This window comes from Rhamphochromis longiceps, linkage group LG6, assembly GCF_057381845.1.
Source record: "Rhamphochromis longiceps isolate RC_006_pf linkage group LG6, R_longiceps_female_GT1.1, whole genome shotgun sequence".
NCBI lineage: Eukaryota > Metazoa > Chordata > Actinopteri > Cichliformes > Cichlidae > Rhamphochromis > Rhamphochromis longiceps.
The window spans coordinates 28,200,154-28,219,245 of record NC_140562.1 but is presented as its reverse complement, the minus strand read 5'-3'; the positions used below and the strand labels follow the sequence as shown (position 1 = coordinate 28,219,245).

General features: G+C 40.4%; 1 protein-coding gene across 5 annotated transcripts in view; it reads left to right on the top strand.

Moving 5' to 3' along the window:
- kdm4c (lysine (K)-specific demethylase 4C) overlaps nucleotides 1–19,092 on the top strand; it is a 31,704-nt gene that overhangs the window by 6,154 nt on the left and 6,458 nt on the right. For 3 of the 5 annotated variants that reach the window (XM_085410032.1, XM_085410030.1, XM_085410029.1), the window contains exons 6-18: nucleotides 1,983–2,032; nucleotides 3,698–3,801; nucleotides 4,076–4,213; nucleotides 4,465–4,658; nucleotides 5,262–5,485; nucleotides 5,666–7,704; nucleotides 7,803–7,914; nucleotides 9,047–9,228; nucleotides 9,639–9,882; nucleotides 11,273–11,349; nucleotides 11,724–11,779; nucleotides 11,902–12,010; nucleotides 17,787–17,981. In XM_085410032.1, coding sequence (XP_085266158.1) covers nucleotides 1,983–2,032; nucleotides 3,698–3,801; nucleotides 4,076–4,213; nucleotides 4,465–4,658; nucleotides 5,262–5,485; nucleotides 5,666–7,704; nucleotides 7,803–7,914; nucleotides 9,047–9,228; nucleotides 9,639–9,882; nucleotides 11,273–11,349; nucleotides 11,724–11,779; nucleotides 11,902–12,010; nucleotides 17,787–17,981 — 3,724 coding nt within the window. The remainder of the gene's footprint in view (nucleotides 1–1,982; nucleotides 2,033–3,697; nucleotides 3,802–4,075; nucleotides 4,214–4,464; nucleotides 4,659–5,261; nucleotides 5,486–5,665; nucleotides 7,705–7,802; nucleotides 7,915–9,046; nucleotides 9,229–9,638; nucleotides 9,883–11,272; nucleotides 11,350–11,723; nucleotides 11,780–11,901; nucleotides 12,011–17,786; nucleotides 17,982–19,092) is intronic. The other 2 variants (XM_085410031.1, XM_085410033.1) reach the window with 2 other exon arrangements.

The window sequence follows — 19,092 nt, the reverse complement described above, 5'->3', positions numbered from 1 at the left end:
TACAGGGCATAGTGGGGACTATTTTAAGGCTGAGAAAGTATAGAGGAGATGCATATCCTTTACATTTCTAGCAGAGCTGGAAAATAGCTTTTATCATGTCCAAAGTGGATTTAAATAGCAAGTATTTACAGTGTTACAGGTTTAATTTGATTTACATGCCAATTCAAATGCATAGAGACCCCAGAGGATTCTCCCTGTGGTTGTTTTTGGCACACAAAGAAATAAATGAGTGTTGAGTCTCTAAGTAGTGGTGAGAGCTGTAAAGGAACAACAGATGAAGCAATTAGGCTACATGTGCAGGCAGGGAATGTGTGGCAGCTGTGCTATTCTCCACGGGTGCAAGCATTTAAATTGACTTCTCGGAAGCTGTCTTTCCTGTATGTACAACAGACCAAGGTGAAATTTGGCATTTTAGCAAGTCAATCAATACGGTACACAGTTAGCACAAACGCTTAACACAGATCAAAACCATAAACTCTTAGTAGTAGTAGTTTGTTAAGCCTGAGATTTCTCATTGTCTTTGAATTGAACGGAACTGCATTAGTACAGACAATTAGAGCTCCAAATCGTCCGTGTTGGAGGGTTTTGTCTTATACTTTGAAAGTGTGGCATCCCAGCAAGCATCATTGATTTTTTTTCTTACAGATTAATTGGGGTCTGGGGATATAATTACTGGAATTTTCTCTGTTGTTACTCTTTCATTGAGCCAGCTTAATGAACAGATTTTTCTTTTTTTCAATTCATCAAACTATCTTCTTCATTTTAGAGGACGTACTGTATTGACCGCAGTGAAAGGTATCATGATCCATCACAGAGTGCCTATTGCACAGGTCTGATTGGTATTTGCGAAAGGAATTATCAGAGCTTAGTCATTAGGAGGTTAGGACTAGAGTAATAAAGGTAAAGAAGAAGTGGAAATGCAGGTAGATCAGAATGAAGTTTTCTTTTCATTTCTTTGTCAGCTTGGTTGTTCCATTTCTCTCTCTTGCCCTGGAGGGAGTTTTGCTCATTAGAGCAGTGAGCCCTGCAACCCCACAGGGATCAGTGTCACAGCCAGACACACAGAAACAGTCATACACACTCAGAAAGAGCAGCCTGGTGTACCAAATATTCACACACATGCATACCCTTATCATCTAGTACTCTCTCATACACACACACTCACTGACGTAGACTCTTTCATCTCACTGATGTGTTGACATCTTGTCCCTGGAGGGGAGCAGCTTAAAAGATGCACTCTCACCTCTTCTCAATCCTGTATACCCTCCCCCTCCTCTCCCAAACTCCCCGTGTCACCTCTACCTGAGGTTTGCTTCCTTTTCTCACCCTGTCTCTCATTGCCGTGTTAAACTGACAGGTGGTATGATGATAGAAATTCCACACACCTGAGGGTGGATGGTACTAGTCAAATGGAATGCCTAGTCAAACCTAGAGGGAATCTTGTCACGCTTCATGGATTTCTTGCAGGGAAGTTTGAGAAGATTATATATTCAGGTTGCATCAGCAGCATGAACGAGAAGACACAGAATAAGGTCATCTTGAAATTCTGCAAACTCATAACTCAGCAGCAATCACCGATGGTTACTGTGTCCTTATCGGACACATAACTGGGCTTGAATTTTGAAATATTATAGTGGCCAAGATTTAATATAATATGAAGACCAAACCTTAAATGGTCACATATGCTGGAAAAATATGGGTAATTGTAAAGGAGTGTGAGCACAGCTGGGGGATTAATGATAGGATCATGCTGTATGTTGTTAAGATTACATATAAAATAACAGTGCAGTGTATTAAAAGCTTGATCCACCTTTCTGAAGTTTTTCACTTGTCCACCACTTGATGGCAGTCTTGAAACTGCAAATGCTCATTGAAAGTTTGTTTGCAACTGTCAACACATGGTGCCCCGTAGACATAATTAACAGAGCATGTTCATACACAGTCAAAAATAACTCTCTGCTCCATATCTCTGTCTTTAACAGGTATGCCATCCCCCCCGAGCATGGGAAGAGACTGGAGCGCCTGGCTACAGGTAAAAGATTAAAAGGAGTTGGGTTGGGTAATTTAACAAATATTGAATCGTGATCGCAGCATACAGAGGCAGGTCTGCATTAAACAACAACATCCACTTCATAATTAATCTGAGTGCGCTCGAGAGAACAACCTAGATGTAGCATGCTAATGAACTCTGGCTGCAAAGAGATGTAACCTGACAAATCCATAAACACATAAGCCCATGTAAAATAGATGTAAAATGCAGTCGAAATGCCGATTGGCTCGCTCAGTAAGTTGAAAGACAACTAATTTGAGAAGAAAGACAAATGCATATAATTCAGGGTTCTCCAGCCTCCTTTAAACTGAAAGCTGTATTACAAAATGAAAGCTGCTGATAGATACTCCTGTCCTACATTTGTTTTTTTGTGTTTATTCATGTGTCACATCAAGACATTCAAACAAATCTCTGAACCAATCCAACCAATGTTGGATAGTTTTAATGAAAAACCACACAATATTTGGTTTAGCCGTATGTCCATGTCTATACATTTCGGTTTCAGTATGGCATTTAAATGACTTAATATTAGTTTCCAATTAATTATTACTGATGGTTTTTGTTATGTTTTTCTTTGTCTGCATATCTCACTTTATCTATTTCATAAATCGTTGAGAGTACTGATGTTGCTTGGGGTCTCAGCGACTTATAAAGCTGGATTGTATCCTGGATTGTATTGTATGTATTAAGGTCACCCTTACAAATCAGATGAGCTCAATTTTAATCTGTTAGTCTTTTTTTTTTCTGCTGAAATGGTGTCTGAATAATTAAACTTGAAGTCATTGTCTAGTTTACCATCCTTGCTTTGTCAGACTATATAGACCACTGTAAACAAAGTACTGGTTGTTGCAATGATCTTCTTTTTTGAGTGGATGAACAGAGATGAACAGAGACAGAGATCTTTTTGTCTTATTGTTCCGTTAAAGCCTGCTATCCCCAAGACACCTCCATACAGCATTTTCATGGACGTTAGTAAAACTAAAAACTGTCTTTTAGTAGAATGTATTGCATGTGTTTGTTTTGCAGCTGGAACAGCTTTTCTAAGAGAAACTGTGTCATTTAGTATTTGCACATTACAGCCATGGTTTGCACATGAAACTGCAAATCCAAAAGTGGTTTATGACCCAAAATAATTTTTTGTTACAGACAGCCATTTCCAATTTCTTATATATGAGAGTCCAGTCCACTATGCTAAATTGTAAAAAAAAAAAAAAGAACATAAATAATTGCAGTTCTTTCTCTAGGATAGATGGTACTGACGTGACTGCACAATGCATCAGTGAATTGACAGATACAAAATTAATTGCTGACTGTTGTTTAAGTTTAAGTACAATGTTTTAGGGTTTTTTCTGGCTGTAGTTGAATTCATTCTAAACAGAATACTGCTGTATTTCTTTCACCATTTATCAGGGAAAGTAATTATGTTTAAGATAAGCTAATAATTGAAATAATCTTTGGTTTCCATTATGGAAAAAAAATGTCACTCTACTCGATAAATATTAAAAATGTAGCAGTCGATAATAAGCCAGTTCTCACACAGCTTTTCGATTTGGCTTTTTCATTCACCTGTTTTTGTTTTGTTTTTTCTCTCTGACAGATTAAGTCTCTCTAATGGTTTTTTTTTGTGTATGTGTGTGTTTCTGTCAGGTTTTTTTCCCAGTAGCATCAAGGGGTGTGAAGCTTTCCTTCGTCATAAGATGACTCTAATCTCCCCTTCTGTACTGAAGAAGTATGGTATTCCCTTTGATAAGGTAGGTTCTCTGTCCCTTTGAAGAATTACTCTCAGTCTTAGTTCCTTTATTTACCACCTGTTTGAAAACAGCTTTTGCTGCTTCTAAAATAGGCAGTGTTAATTTTTATTGGTTGCAGAAATCCTCAGTGGTTTATTTTAAACTTTTCATTTCTTTTCTGTGTTATTATTATTTTTTAAACCACGAGGACATTTAAAGGTCAATCACTCACATACACACATATAAACCAATCTTTTGCTCCTCTTTCTTTCCTTCTTATATGACAAATTGCCAGATTACTCAGGAAGCCGGAGAGTTTATGATCACCTTTCCTTACGGTTACCATGCTGGGTTCAATCATGGATTCAACTGTGCAGAGTCAACCAACTTTGCCACTTTACGTTGGATCGACTATGGAAAGGTTGCTACACAGGTAAGAGTGCACTTAATTCAGTATAATCATAATTTAGATCTCAAATATATGGATTTAAGATCTAAATTATTTACATTTTGAATAGCATCCCAAGTTTTTTGGTAATGTTGTTGTAAAGTTTTGGCCAAAGATCATCACAAAAAACGAATATCTTGCTATTTAGCCTTGAGTCTATTGTGGAGTCTTATGCTGAAAGAAATCTCTTTAATATAAATCTAAACTAGAGATCTCTTTTTTTTTTCCTCCTGTAGTGCACGTGTAGCAAAGACATGGTAAAGATATCAATGGAGCCTTTTGTGAAGCGCTTTCAGCCTGACAGATATGCTAATTGGATGCTGGGTAAAGATTCAACGTCAATTGACCACACACTTGCCACTCCCAGTACAACACCAGAGCTGCAGAGCTGGTTGCAGAGGCGCCGCAAGACCAATTCTGGAAACAAAGGGTACTTTGTTTATATTCATGCAATGTTTATTCTCTTTTCTTTAGTTATTTTCACTCCTTCACTGAAAACCTGAACTTTTCTAGATATTAACAACAGGAGGTACACGTGAGTTTCTAACGTTCCAGCTCAGTAGTAGAAAATCCGTGTAATGTCTTATTGTACATATGTCAGATAGCATTCACAGCGTCGGTGGCGTGTGTCCTGTCTGCTGCAAATACTATCCATGCTACACGCTTGTCTTAGCCAAATGGGCTATTTTCAGTAGTGATAATGTGGCTGACAATTTCAGACAATGTCCCAACATTCTTCACCCAATATTGTCCTCTTGAATTCATGCGTAAACAGCTTGTGGCACATTATTACATCGAGTAGGGTTAATGGTGGTAGTGGGCACTTCATTTGGAGTAGGAAAGAGAGAGTGCATATATGCATTGGATTGTGATAATTTAACGACTGGTAGCTTTGGTGCAGTCATTGGTGATCTAGTATTTGCCCTCTCAAAAGGCAAATCTTTCTACATTCGCTTTTAATGCTTTCATTGCTTTTCGGTTTCGTTCAGGGTTTTGAGTTTTAATCTTCTTTGATCTCTTCACCTTCTGACAGCAGCCACTCTCGTATGCGCTCCAAGCGCCTCAGGACCACAGAAGAGCCCGTTGACTTGGATGGCACCTCAGCGCTGAAAAGCAAGAGGAAAAGTTCGGCAGGTCCTCCCGGCCCGAAGGTACGAAGGTCTGTGGCTGGGACAACCGGCAAAAAAGAGCAGAAAGAGAAGAAAAAGGAAGCTGAGTCAAAGCACAACCAGAGTCAAAACTCTGTTCAGCTCTCTGGTAAGAAACTGACAGATGATAAAGAAGATATTTGAGATATTACTTAATTTTTTTTTATGTACATAGCTGTCTGTGTTCCTGGTTTCTTATATTTGTAAACTCCTTCATGTGAGGTCTGTAAAAACTTTTGGCAGTGACTGTTTTTCATATTTTAGCCAGCCATTCTTTTATTCTCAACAGGTCCTTGCAGACAGATGTGTGTGGTCAAGGTAAATCGTGTAGAGAGTAAAAGTTTGGGGGTTTCTAAAGACCACTCTCATGACTCTCACGATAGTCCCCCTGCCTCACCTTTGAAGGATGACCTTAAGGCAGAAACAGACACTCATATTGACCCACAATACCTCTCAGGGCCAGGTCTCACAAGCAGAACTGCTGAAAGTCTCAGACAAAGGCCCGAGGCTACTCAGGCAGATCCAGGAATTAACGAGCCAAGGTGTCCCACTTCTGAACAAAGAGACCTCTCATCTCGTAAAGACTGCTCAATCAGGATGCCTCCTGTGGAAGCCAGTGAACACAACTCAACTTCCCACACAAGCACTGCTGATGAGACTGTGGTGAACTTGTGTTCCCCTGTTTCTAAAGCTCACACATCTGCTTCAGTATGCAGAGAAGACACTTTAAGTGAAATATTCAACACTGATTGCAGCATGGACACAGGTACAGAGAGTTACTCTAACAACAGCTTTAAAGCAGAGAGAACGGACGCAGTTGTTGATTTGAAGCCTATCAATCCACACTCCACTACAGAAGCACTTTATGATCTAAAAAGTGAGCCAGTAGAGGGGGGTAGCTGCACATCATGTAGCTCCCCTTCTACACACAATCGCATTTTAAAAAGTAACACTGAGGAAAATCTCCCCCCCCCTCTCCTGCAGAGGAATGCAGTGGATATGCCACAACTCACTCCAGAGCCTGCAGATAAGGTTGGAATTTGCCCTTTGCCACCTGAACTGACCCAAGAGATGCCCTCGCTTACGCCTGCTGATGATGGCCTGACTGATTTTTCAAAATCTCGATCGTGTAGTCACCAGATTGCACCTGTGCTTCAAAGGGAGATGCCAACTGGCTCTTCATCCTCACATGGAGCCAGACAAGAAGAGAAAGAGGCTGATTTAGTGATGTCAGCAGAACTTCATACAGGAGAACATGCCAACAACTGGCATTTAAATTCCCCATATAATTGTGAAGGGGCAGCGGTGTCTGGTTCAGAAGGAAAAACGGCTCATTTAACTGCCAGTGGTATGCACAAAATAACATCTGGTGGTGTCCATGAAATGATGATAATGCCTGCAGTTGCTGCTGACAAGGATCACGCAAAGCTGGAAAATCTTACTGCACCGAACAATGCCTCCCTTGGGCAGCTTGTTCAGAGCACTGCACCTCAAAGAGAACAGAAACCCAACTTACAAGAGTTTGCAAATAAAGATAATTCCAAAGATCCATTTCAAAGACAAGGCGGATTCAGTACCTCGAACAAAAACATCCCAGCCCCTGCCCCTCCATTATGCACTCAAAGTGACAGCCACTCAGCATTACAACTACAGCATCACACTACATACTCCTCTTCCTTTTGTACACCCCAGCACACATACACAGAGCCTAAAACATTTTCCAGTAGTATCTGGAAAAACTTTAATTCCCAAAATCCTGCAGTCCTCATCCAAAGTCTGCACCCAGAGCTCCCTTCTGACTTTACCCACGACCCTCTACCTTACACCATGTGGACTGAACCTCAGTGCAAAGAGGTCACTGACCTGGAAAACCCTGAGCAAGAACTACGTGAGTCTGAAAACCAGGAAGGAGAAAGTGGGCCTCTCACCTGGGCTCAACTCGAGCCCACTTCTCTAGTTTCAGTTGGTGCTATGGAGCCTTTGGGGCTTTGTGGAGAGTACGAGTTGCAAAGAGATGATGGGGCTGACGCGCTGTCCCTATGCAGGGAGCTGGGGAGACAAAGGGAAGCTGAGGAGAGACTCCATTCGGATACTGCTGTTTCACCTCTCAGAACGGGAGATGGAGAACAGGATAGGGTGTCTGATATGGAAGAAGGAGGATCTGATGACGATGAGGCAGAGCAGCACAGTGCCAAGAGAGAGAGCAGTAGTGACTCCTCTGATGACGACGATGATGATGATGATGATGATGATGAAGAAGAAGAAATAAATGATACAAATAATTATAAGTGCAATGAATCAGGCCTGGAACCTGGGGAGGTTTGTGCTGTGAGTGTTTTTTTTAAATAGTCAATTATAATAGTTTACACATTACAGAAACTAAAAAATAATGTTTAACACCTTCAATCAATCCCTGTCCATGCCAGTATCCTGCCCTGTCAATGAAGAGGACCACTAAGAGCTGGCGTCACCCACTCAGGAAACCCACCGCAAGGGCTGTACCAACTGCTGTCAAACAACAGGTTGCCAGTGACGACGGTGGGCACACTGAAAAAACACACGCATATATACAGTTAACACAGTTCGATGAAAGGTATTGCTATGGTTGAGCCTTAAAAAAGACATTTAGACAGCGACACATGCACACAGTATAAGCCAAGAGTCAAGCTTATTTCAATAAAAAACCCAGGGACATTTCCTGTTGTGGTTAGTACTGCATGGTGGGTGGCACCGGGCCAGAACCCATGATCGTTAGACTTCTTTTTGGTTGCACTGGAGCGAACAAGAATGCAATCATCACAACATTTAGATGTTAATCCGTTTTGTAGTCCAAAAACAACAACGCATACTTTGTAAAAGTTTGTATTTCTAACACAATATACTCAGAAGTAATAGAACTGACTCTGTTAGCAGCATGAACAACAGTCTTGACAAATATAAAGTACACTCAGGTAAAATTTGTGTTTTTCCACAGTGAGCCATTCCACCCTGTGGTCCATACTTCCCCTCCTCATTTTTCAAATTTTATGTCCCTCCGAAATGATTCTTTTGACGTCAATGCACACATAAACCAAACACATTTAATTCTCGGGCCTACCACAGTAAAATGATCTAGTGATAGATATTCTATTTGTTTTCATGGTTTTAATGGGGTGGGGGGAGGGGGGCCTCCATTAACAACCACTAATGTGCATATACACACACAGTCACATTTATCATCTCTGTAGTTGTGAGAAAGGATGAATAATTCAGCAGCCGTTGTAGTTGTTTATCTGCGAGTAAGAAATGACCATGGCTGTGAGAAGCCTGTTTTATGATCATGAGAGTGCTTAATTATTTTTGGGCAAATTTGGAAACTGACAGGCGTCTATTCCGTGAAAATGTTTTTAAAGTCACTGGAGGAAATTGTCACCACAGCGGCCGGATTAGCTCTGACTTCTGCTGCAATTCTGTGCAGAAAATGCTGCAGAATTCACTTTGTGTTGCGTTTTTTGATATTCTGGCCAGATGATTATTTCACATTCAGAAAAGGCTTAATTAACAAACTACCAGGCAAGAGATTCGTGGTTGGAATTGCATGAATCATTGTCCGCGCCCCAGTAAAAGAAACCACCGTTTGAATAGATGAGTGATTACAGAGTAAGTAAGGCTTTATTTCGTCTCCATTTAGAGCCACCTGAAGCAAGCTTGGCAGAAGAAGAGGGGCAGGAAATGGAAGCGTGGGCAAAGCCGCTTGTCTACCTGTGGCAGAACAAAAAGAGCTGCTTCTCAACAGAGAGGGAGTACAATGCTCATGCAGCCACCATGCAGCCGTACTGTGCAGTGTGCACACTTTTCATGCCCTACTATCAGGTAAAGGGGAGGTCAGCACAAATTGGGAGATGATTGTCTTTAAAACATGCACAGTTCCACTGGTGTAAATTGAGTGCGCATTGCAACTTTCTTCTCTTGAGAATGTTGAAAGATCACATTTCATTCTGTGTTTACATCATTTGCCTCATTTGGCTAGCATTTTTGCTACTCCAATTAGAGGTTGTTTCAGTATTGCACTGGTCAGTGGTTCTTATCCTGTGTTAAGCTCATATGTCTTTTTTTTTCTTTTTTCTTTTTTTTTTAAATCCAACCGCTTTACTGATAATTGCAGCTTTTCAGCACATTTCCAGCTCTAAATGTAGTTAAAGTTCAGTCTGGAGAGACAATTTTGAGTTTTTCGTCTGTCAGAGGTTTTTATACATGAAAATTACAGTCTCTTCCTCCCCTAGGCGGAAGACAAAGCAGAGGATAATAAGCCTATGGTAGCTAAAGACACCTTCCAATCTTCATCTCCAATGGAGGGTCCCTCACCTCATGGTGGAGGGTTTAGGAGAAGCAAGCCCCTGATCCCAGAGATCTGCTTTTCTTTTCGGGAGGAGAATTGCCCCCCTACTCCCACTAACCCACTGCTGCAGGAAGACGGCACCTCCCCTCTGCTCTACTGCCAGAGCTGTTGCTTGCAGGTCCATGCAAGTATGTATGCACAAGGCAACAGTAGCACATATATTTGAGTTTTTTTGTGTGAGAGGAGGGGGGTAGAAGATACAAACTGATGTGTATAGTTTTTAAACTTCATGCCATCTGTTTACCACTTACCACCAGGCGACATTCTTCGTTTTCACATGTTGTGCTTGTGTTACTGATGTCATTATTAGAGGGTCAGTGGGTTTAAATCCTGACTCATTTCTTCTGTATGTTCCACCCTCTCTCTGTTTCCCTTTCTCCCCCCTTTCTTTGTGGTTTGGAGTATTTTATTTCCCTCGTCAGACTGGGGGTGAATCCTCTGTTTCCACCACACACAGTTCCTGTTCAAAATCCCCAAGCCAGTAACAAGCTCTCACACATTTTCTTAAAAAACGGAAGAAAAAATCCCTGGAGCTTTTCTTTTCCAGGCTACTCAGACACGATACATTGTGCATTGTCGTAATCCCTCATTCACACGGATCTCTGTCCCAATCATGCACATTTCGATATCTTAAGCCTCCAGCCGGCCTTACGCACGCGCGTACACAGACGCGCGCGCAAACGCAGCTACTTTTAAAAGACTTAGACAGCAGTATGCCCAGCTTTCAGTCAGTTTGAGTCACTCTTACTAACGTTCACTTTGCCATATTTTTAGTCTGCTTGGTCTAGGATGTTGTGCATTTATTGTGTGTGTGTCTGTAAGTCTGGTGGGGTGGGAGTTAGAGATGAAGTGTATGTCATTTGACACTGATGAAAAAGCCACAAGTTCGGTTTCGAGCCCCAACAATAAGTACATGTTGATGTAGCTTTCTGCCCGTTCTGTTATTTGAACTCTGGAAAGGAAACAGAGGTGGGCTTAGATTTTGTTTTTGGTTTTCTGATGGATAATGCAGGAAAAGAATAGTGACATGCACACATATACAGACTTCAAGTGTGTTTTTTCAAATAAAAATTCCCAACCTACGTGTCTAAAGCCTCTAGCTCATGGATTGTAATCAGCTGCCAGCTTTGAATAAGATCATGTTTGTTTTACTAAATGAAATCCCAGTGTTTTTCTGTTCAAGGCCATTTTTTATTTTGGAAAAACATTTGGACGCAAGGACTCAGACCAAAAAGCAAAGTTGCTGCTGTGAAGTGTCTAAAATGACAGCGTGCTATGACACACGTTAATATGAGATAAACCCACACAGACGGACGCCTTCGTAAACAACGATGAATTGTACACCAACTCTGTCTTTTGTTGTGACATTTTGTTTCCTTAATAACATAAAATTATCTTGCCATTTACTGTCAAGTCTGCTGTTTCTCTCCCAACCCATTGACACAACAGTTTAATAGCATTTGAGGAGTCAGTGAGTATTTTTGCTACAGATTTTTGATCCATCCCTTCTTACTTTAGGTTGTTACGGTGTTTCTGCAGACGACATCAGTGAACAATGGTCATGTGATCGCTGTACCGAGGGAAACTTTACAGCAGTAAGACAATTTTATACCTTTGATTCAAGTATGACTGTGGTGTATAAGGAGAATAGCAGTGCTATCCTAAAATTTTAATGTGAACTAGTGTTAAAATGATTATACGTTATAGCTGATGATGATGGCTCACCCAAAGATCTGACCCTAGTCAGAACAGTCAGTAATATCTTAAAAATATAGATGACCATATTCATATGTGGTAGTTGACACACTGCAGTGTGATCACTGTATACAATAAAGACAACTAATTTTTTCTTCTTTCTGACTATTTAATAAGCAGAAATATCTTCCTCTGTGGCACGTGTATAGATTTTGGTGACTAGAAGAAAAATATCTGCATTTCGTCTTTCTCACTCATTTTTCTCTTTTCCCAGGAATGCTGTCTCTGCAACCTCAGAGGTGGCGCTCTAAAGAAAACCCAAAACGACAAGTGAGACGAGCTTTTGTTCTGCGATTAGCTCTGCACACTTATCCCTCATCTCTAGAGCTCAGCCAAATGAATTGTCTGGGTATCTTAATCATCACAATGTATTAATTTGTTTGTGTGTATAGATGGGCTCACGTGATGTGTGCAGTAGCATTGCCAGAGGCGAGGTTCAGCAATGAATCCAAGAGGAGTCCCATCGACACCAGCAGGATCCCCATGCAGCGATATAAACTGGTGAGAACACACAGACACACACCCGCACACCACACACACTCCTTGAGGACTGTCCTGGTCTAATTAATGAAGTGTTCACAGTTCTAATTAACAATGTGAGACGAACATGCCCGCAATCAAAGCTAGATAATTAACCACTGGTGGGTGGGAGGGGGGGGGGGGTTTGTGTGTGTGTGTGTGTGTAAGTGTGTAAGACTCTGTGTGCTGATGTTTGTCTATATGTGTGCAGGTGTATGTCTGCCTCCCTGAGTGCATGTGCATGTGCTTGTGCATTTATTAAGTGTGTATGTGTTTGTTTAATGAGGGAGCTGCAGTGCGTCTCAGCAGACCTGACATGTTGCCACTATACTTAGCTTTCTGCTGCAGGCACTGTGATAAGTCAGCAGAAAGCAAAGTGTTGGAGAAGCACATCCTCACATAAGATGGATCACAGAGATGGGATAAGTTCAATTCTTCTTAGAAGCATATGTAATAAATCACAGTTTAGGACTCCTTAAAACAGCTCATGACAAAAGATACATTAATAAATCAGTTTATTGTTCAAAATGGGTTGCGTGAGCTGAAAGTAACAATGATGTGAATACATCATTAATATATATGAGCTGAGATTACAAAGTTATACAACAAAAATTAAAAGCCATGCTCAATTTAACACTGGCCGTTGTCCCTTCCAAAGTTGTGTTTGAATGCAGTGATGCGCCACTTCCAGCCCTGCTGCTGTTTTTAGAAGTCTTGTTTTGAGCTTTCGTTACAGCACAGCACAGCACAGCTGCGATGGCCTGAGGATGTTACAGTAAAAGTCCATGCCTTCACAGTCACAAAAAAGGAAGAATATACAACACCATGAATGGTATTTAGAAGAAAAAAAGGAAGATGAATCAGGTCTCAGGGGTTTCTAGCTCATAGCCAGAGAACTAGATCTCATTTGTCCCCCGACATAAAATGAAGTTCATTTTTGTCCATAGTCAAACTGCAAATGCACAGATGAACTGGACAGATCTGGGCTTCTAAGAAGGGTTGTGAAAAAGGTAGTATAGGCCTCGGATACAAAGGCCTAGAGACCTGTCAGCAACCATCTGGCAACCTCTGGTCATGAGGGAAAAAGAGGTATTCCCTGATAACATTGCACATGGTTGCTGGAGGTTGCTGGCAGCTACATTGAAATTGATTCCTAAAGCCTCGGCCATGCCAGCCTAGAAACGCGTCAGTGACCCCCTGCTAACCACCAGTCACTTGGGAAAGGTGTGTTTTCTATACCTGGTTGCTGGAGGTTGCAGTCAGGGGAAATTTGGAAGTACCTCCACTTCCAAATTAAAGAAATGGTAAGAAGACTTTTCAGCGTAACACAATGATATCCAGTTTGAGTTTAGTTATCAGTCCCTCAGAAAACGACATCTGAGTGAATAGACTTCAGTTATAACTAAAATGTCATACTTCACCACAGGGAACCAGCATATTTAGGTTTATACATGACTGCTTACCCAAAAATAGTTCAAGGAATATTGCTGCACTGACACTGAATGGGATGCTAACTCTGTGGACACAGTGACATTACCCATAGGGTATTTACAGGGATATGGTTCATATCTTCTCACACCACATTGAAATTAAGCTCATTTGGATATGAAAGCACAAACCACAAAGTCAGTTTCCATATCCGCAGGCTGAAATCTGAACAAAATGAAAATTATAGTCCAGACGGGGAAGAGGCAGGGTGCTCATAAAAGCCTCTGACATGACCTACGTGATGGCCAAAATATAAGTATATGAAGGACCTAAATTCCTTTTAGAGGAAGTGGCACTTCCTTGCTTTAGATGTTAAATGCTTTATCACACAGTGTGCATGAATAACCAATATGTCCTTCACATGTACACCAGTAGAAAGTGTGCGCCTGTGATGCAGACTTTCTCTCAAAGTTTCGAGGATGGCGTACAGACTACCTTTCTGTTTTGTCTGCGTTGTCATTTGTAGATTCAATCCCCGAGCCACGTGTTCTGAAGTTCGCATTGGACCCGTTGCCCCTGCAGCAGCTCAGTACATTCATAATTTACTATCATACAACACACGCACACCGATGTGCACACATACACATTCATAATTTACTGTGGGAATGTTCTTAACGCATGGCTCAACACAGGCACCCGAATACACACTGCAGAAGTCACAGGGGAGAAATTGGCGAAGTTCACACACGCATTAAAACATACAATTATTCTTACATGTTTATATTACTTTGTGATCTAATTGGCATTATTTTATTTTGTCCCCTCCCCTGCCAATATATGTACATAAGTGCTCATTTGCAGAAATACGAACACAGATTTTGCACACAGTGCATGCCAGCTAGAATCTTGTTATGCTGGCCTCAATAAGTGGACTAGACAGTCGGGCCAGTTCATCTGTGCAGTGCTGTCCATAATGTAGGAGGTATGGGAAAAGGCTTTACGAAATGTAGGCCAAGTTAGTCACCGAGAAAAGCACTGACTGCTTCTCCCTCAGCTCAGGAACAGAAAGGACAAGAAACTTCATTATTAGGGGGGTGGGGGAGGATAAACTTAGGATTTTCATCCCGTTTTAAAAACAGCATTTATATTGCCTTTTGGTTTTCTTCACAAGAGGAAAAGAGGGTAGTCTCTCACTATACACAATACCTACTGATCCCCAACTGATATCTGCATTAAGAGGGCTAAGCTGATAATTGTAAAGACGAAGCCAGCCCTGCTGTAGAGGTTAAATTTAATTAACGCTGAGCCAACTAATTAGATCAGTTATTGATTTGTTCAAATAAATGAACAAAGGGCAGTGGCTTAGCTGATAAGGACAGAGACTTTAAGAAAGGTTCGTACTTGCGCAGCGTCACCTTCTTATTTACCTCTCAGATGCCTTCTCTTGTTTCTGGGCATCATCACATCCTATTATATAGAAATATACACAGGGGAATTAAACTGTCATAAGGTGCTTTTGATATTGTATTTTCTTAATATTTCAACACGTGCTGTTTAAACAATATGTAAACAACAATATTATGCACAAGATATAGCAATGATATGGTAATTTGGAACCTTTTATAGAAATAGATATTAAAAAACCAGCTAATTCCCACTTAAACTCACTGAGGCACTGGAACGTGTCTGCATATAGACGTATTACATGTCGATATTATAGCATGGATTTCCGGGGAATTAGATTAATGAATAAATTACTTTCAGTAAGATGTGAAACCAAGCTGCAAAGACAGAAGCCAGGGCAGGGAAGCGAAGAAGAGAGCGTAGATGGGTGTTTTATTAAGAGCAGACTAGAGAAAATGGAGTGAGATGGAAGGCATGCAAAGGGGGTGAAAGAGGAAGAGGGAGCGAGTGGGGTTATAATGGGAGGCATGTCGTCATATTTTCCCTTTCGTTGGAGAGGACAGACAAGAGAGATGCCACAGTAGAGGGAACTGACTTGATGGGCTGTTTAGTGCAGAAACCCGAGAGATAGTCTTTTACAAAATTTCGCTTCAAGTGTGTTTGTGCATGGATGCATGGCAGTGTTTGTGTGTAGGATGTGTATGTGTATTATGCTCGCCAGTGTGCAGTTGTGTACTCTTCACAGAGCTTAAACGAGGAAAGAAAATACCACAACATACAGATTGAAGCACTTTTTATTTGTGGAAAGCGTAAATGATGTCATCTGATTGGCTTAAGTTGAGGGTTTCTTTGTATTGCAGCAGTCCAATAACATGTTTCTGTTGACTATTAAACTGGGGTCTCTCATTTTATTTTCTGCTATCAATGACTTGTTTACACTACCGTATCCAATAACAGCAGATTTCACAGATATAATTTTTTTGGAGCACATATTGGCTTTAAATTATGTTAGAGGTTCACGGCACAGCTGAGCGGTGATTCACTTAGCGGTCTATTGTCACTAATTTGCTGTTTTTCCTAGCCAACCTTTAAAGTCTGGAGTGGAAATGCAAATGTTAAATTACTTTATTTTATTTTTTTTATTTTACACCAGACATGGGTGCTTTAGTGAGTAAGGTCAGGTTTCCTCCACAGCAATAAAGGCAGTCACTGGGAGTAGGTGTATTGTGCAGTAGTTTGCATTTGAAATTTAAAAAGGAGAACATCCGACTGAAGGGCTTCCATTTACAGTGTGAATTTTTATTTATTTATTACCCTTGGGGTAAAATGATTTTCCCTTTGTGTAAATAATATCTTCAGTCTGCCCTTTTTGTTATACAGAGCAAATCAGCCACTCTAAGTGTGTGTAGGATGTTGCTGTCCATCACAACTTCCTCCTTTCATCTCTGGAAGCACAGTATTTCATATTTTCTATCAGTGTCTTTTGATTTTCTATATAAAAACAACAACAACAAATGTACTAATTAACCAAAAAGTTTGATCGTTGTTCATCGTTCATCAAACTGATGTCAGCAGTGCCAAGATCCAAAAGTGGTGTCGTGGAGATATCCGATATGACGGTCCAGTATGAGTCAGCAGCTGCTGTTGGAAACTACTGTTATATAGATGATATGTTACTTGTCCTGGGTACTGATCAAGAAATCTTTGTTAATATAAAGCAACACAGAGCTGTTTTGGTCTTTTCATTCATTTCTTCAAAGTAACTTTGGTCAGGATGGTGATAAAGCAACAGGAAGATGGAGTAAGTCTGGTGCCAGACTGCGACTGAATGGCTGTTACATCCAGTCTGTCATGGATAATACAGCATTTTACTGATACACTGGTGAAAATCGCAAATCTGTTGCTGTCTGTTGCAAATCTGTCGCTGTCTACATATACAGAAATGAACTATTTAAATTCAGAGTCCAGCTAGAACATCAGTTTTGACACTGTTTCAGTAATTCTTTCACAAATAGTGACATTAATTTGCAAAATGATATAAAGATACTCAGTGACATTGCTTTTATATAAGAATATAACTAGAAAATAAATCAGCTGGCAACCAGTTGAGTTGAGTCCCCATCTGCAATTATAAATTAGATGGTAGTTTTTTGGAATCCTTTGCTAATCTGTCTGAGAGTGATTGCAGTCAGTCTGAGCTGTACTGGATTGTTGCCTCCCACAATGCGACCTGTGCAATTATCTTGTGTTGTCCACAAGTTGAGGGTGTTGCATCCTTGACCTCTGGGCAACAAGTTTTTCACAACATGTACTTGCAATCAGTTTCCAACAGCAAAAAAATTCAATGCAATCACTGCAACCATCAAGTTTTCTTGGTCACGATGAGCTTGGCCATCTTATTCATACTTTAGTGTTATTAAACTGTTAGCAACATGCTTTTAAAAAGACCATATATTCTAAAAGCCAAGAGTGGCGGCCCAGCTGTTGTTTTTATGTGTCTTTAGAACGCAAGCCATAACGATATAGAGGACAAATACTCCTGTTGTAACGATAAGGCTAGAGATTTTATTTATTCGTTGTGTATATTGTTTTGGATAATTTCCAGTAAGGCTTGAAAACATTTTGGTAAAGACGTACTTAAAGAACATGCTTATTGTTTAAAAAATGTTTTTTGAAGAACACTTTGACAGCATTTTAAATCTAGTTATATTGAAACAAAACAAGCTGGATACAGTCTAAAAACACCTTTGGTTTGTCTAAAAGCAGCTGCTGATCGTTCTAGACCACTGGCCATTTTTTGGTTCTTGGCGTCTCTCAATTGTTTTTATAATTCCTTTGCAGTAATAACATTTTCCCAGCTTTTCGTGTGCAACCTAAGTTAATTCAGGCCTATTGACAGTTTGGTCTGGTCCTTATGTGTTTACAGAAGTGCATCTATTGTCGTAAACGCTGTGCGGGAAAGCGGCACTCAGGGGCTTGTATCCAGTGCTCATGTGGCCGGTGTCCCACCTCCTTTCATGTGACCTGTGCCCATGCTGCCGGTGTTATCATGGAGCCCGATGATTGGCCGTATGTTGTGTCAATCACCTGCCATAGACACCAGTCGCGGAGTTCGTCAGCTGTAAGTTATAGGACAGGTGTTTGCTACAGCTGATCTGAACCAGTGCCCGGAATAAATAGACATATTATTGTTTTTGACACGCTTGAAATAACTGACTCAATTATAAGCACTTAATAATTTGTGTTAATGTAATTAAGGAAGTGGCACAAATGACTACTCGCCAGATAATTGAAAACAGCTTGTTAAAGGGGCCCCTTTATGTTATGCCTTTGTCTCTGTTTTACCTGTTGCAAATACTACAGCTGAACTGCCTGAATCACCTTGTTTGTAGTCGAGTCTTTCTTCCATAACTTATACAGGGCACTGTGTAACAACACATCGGCGTGATGCGTGCACAGTGGCTTGTTTGCACTCAAACAAAGAATGAACAACTACTATTTCCCTGCTAGAGCCTTTTTCTGCCAACTCTAACTCTATATTCTATTAATGAAGCACACCAAATGTTCTGTTGTTGGCTGCAAGAATGAACATAAGCATGTTCATTTACTCTTGGCATAAAAGAAGATGAAGATCCAATGGATTACTTTTATTTCTGATGTGAATGTCTCTGCAACACCAGGAAAATCCTTACACTTTATACTGTGTTAGCGTGGGATCTCCTCCTTCTCTAATGTACATGTTCTGTATTTTAATACAAACAAGCTCATAATAAATCATTCAATATTTTGTTTCAGTTAAAACAAATAAAGCGTAAGATAGTAAACTAATGTCCCCACTTTACAAACTGCTGCTCTGCACAACATATTCTCATTTGACCCCAAATAAAATTGAACTTGTGGAATTCCCCCAAAATTGGGATGCTGTGTAAAATGTAAATAAAAACAGAATGAAGTGATTAAAAAAAACTCAAAAGTTTATATTTCGTTCACAATAGAATAAAGAAAACATATGAAATGTTAAAACTTAAGACATGGTAATATTTCATGAAAAATAGCAGCTCATTTTGAATTTGAGAGCAGCAGCACTCTAAACAATCTCTTAAAACTGGGGCAAGGGGCAACAAAAGGTTGGAAAAGTAAAAGGTGCTGAAAAGAAGGAGCTGGATGAACAATTTGCAACTAATTACGTCAATTGGCAGCTGGTTAGCCGCATGATGGGGAATAAAAAGAGC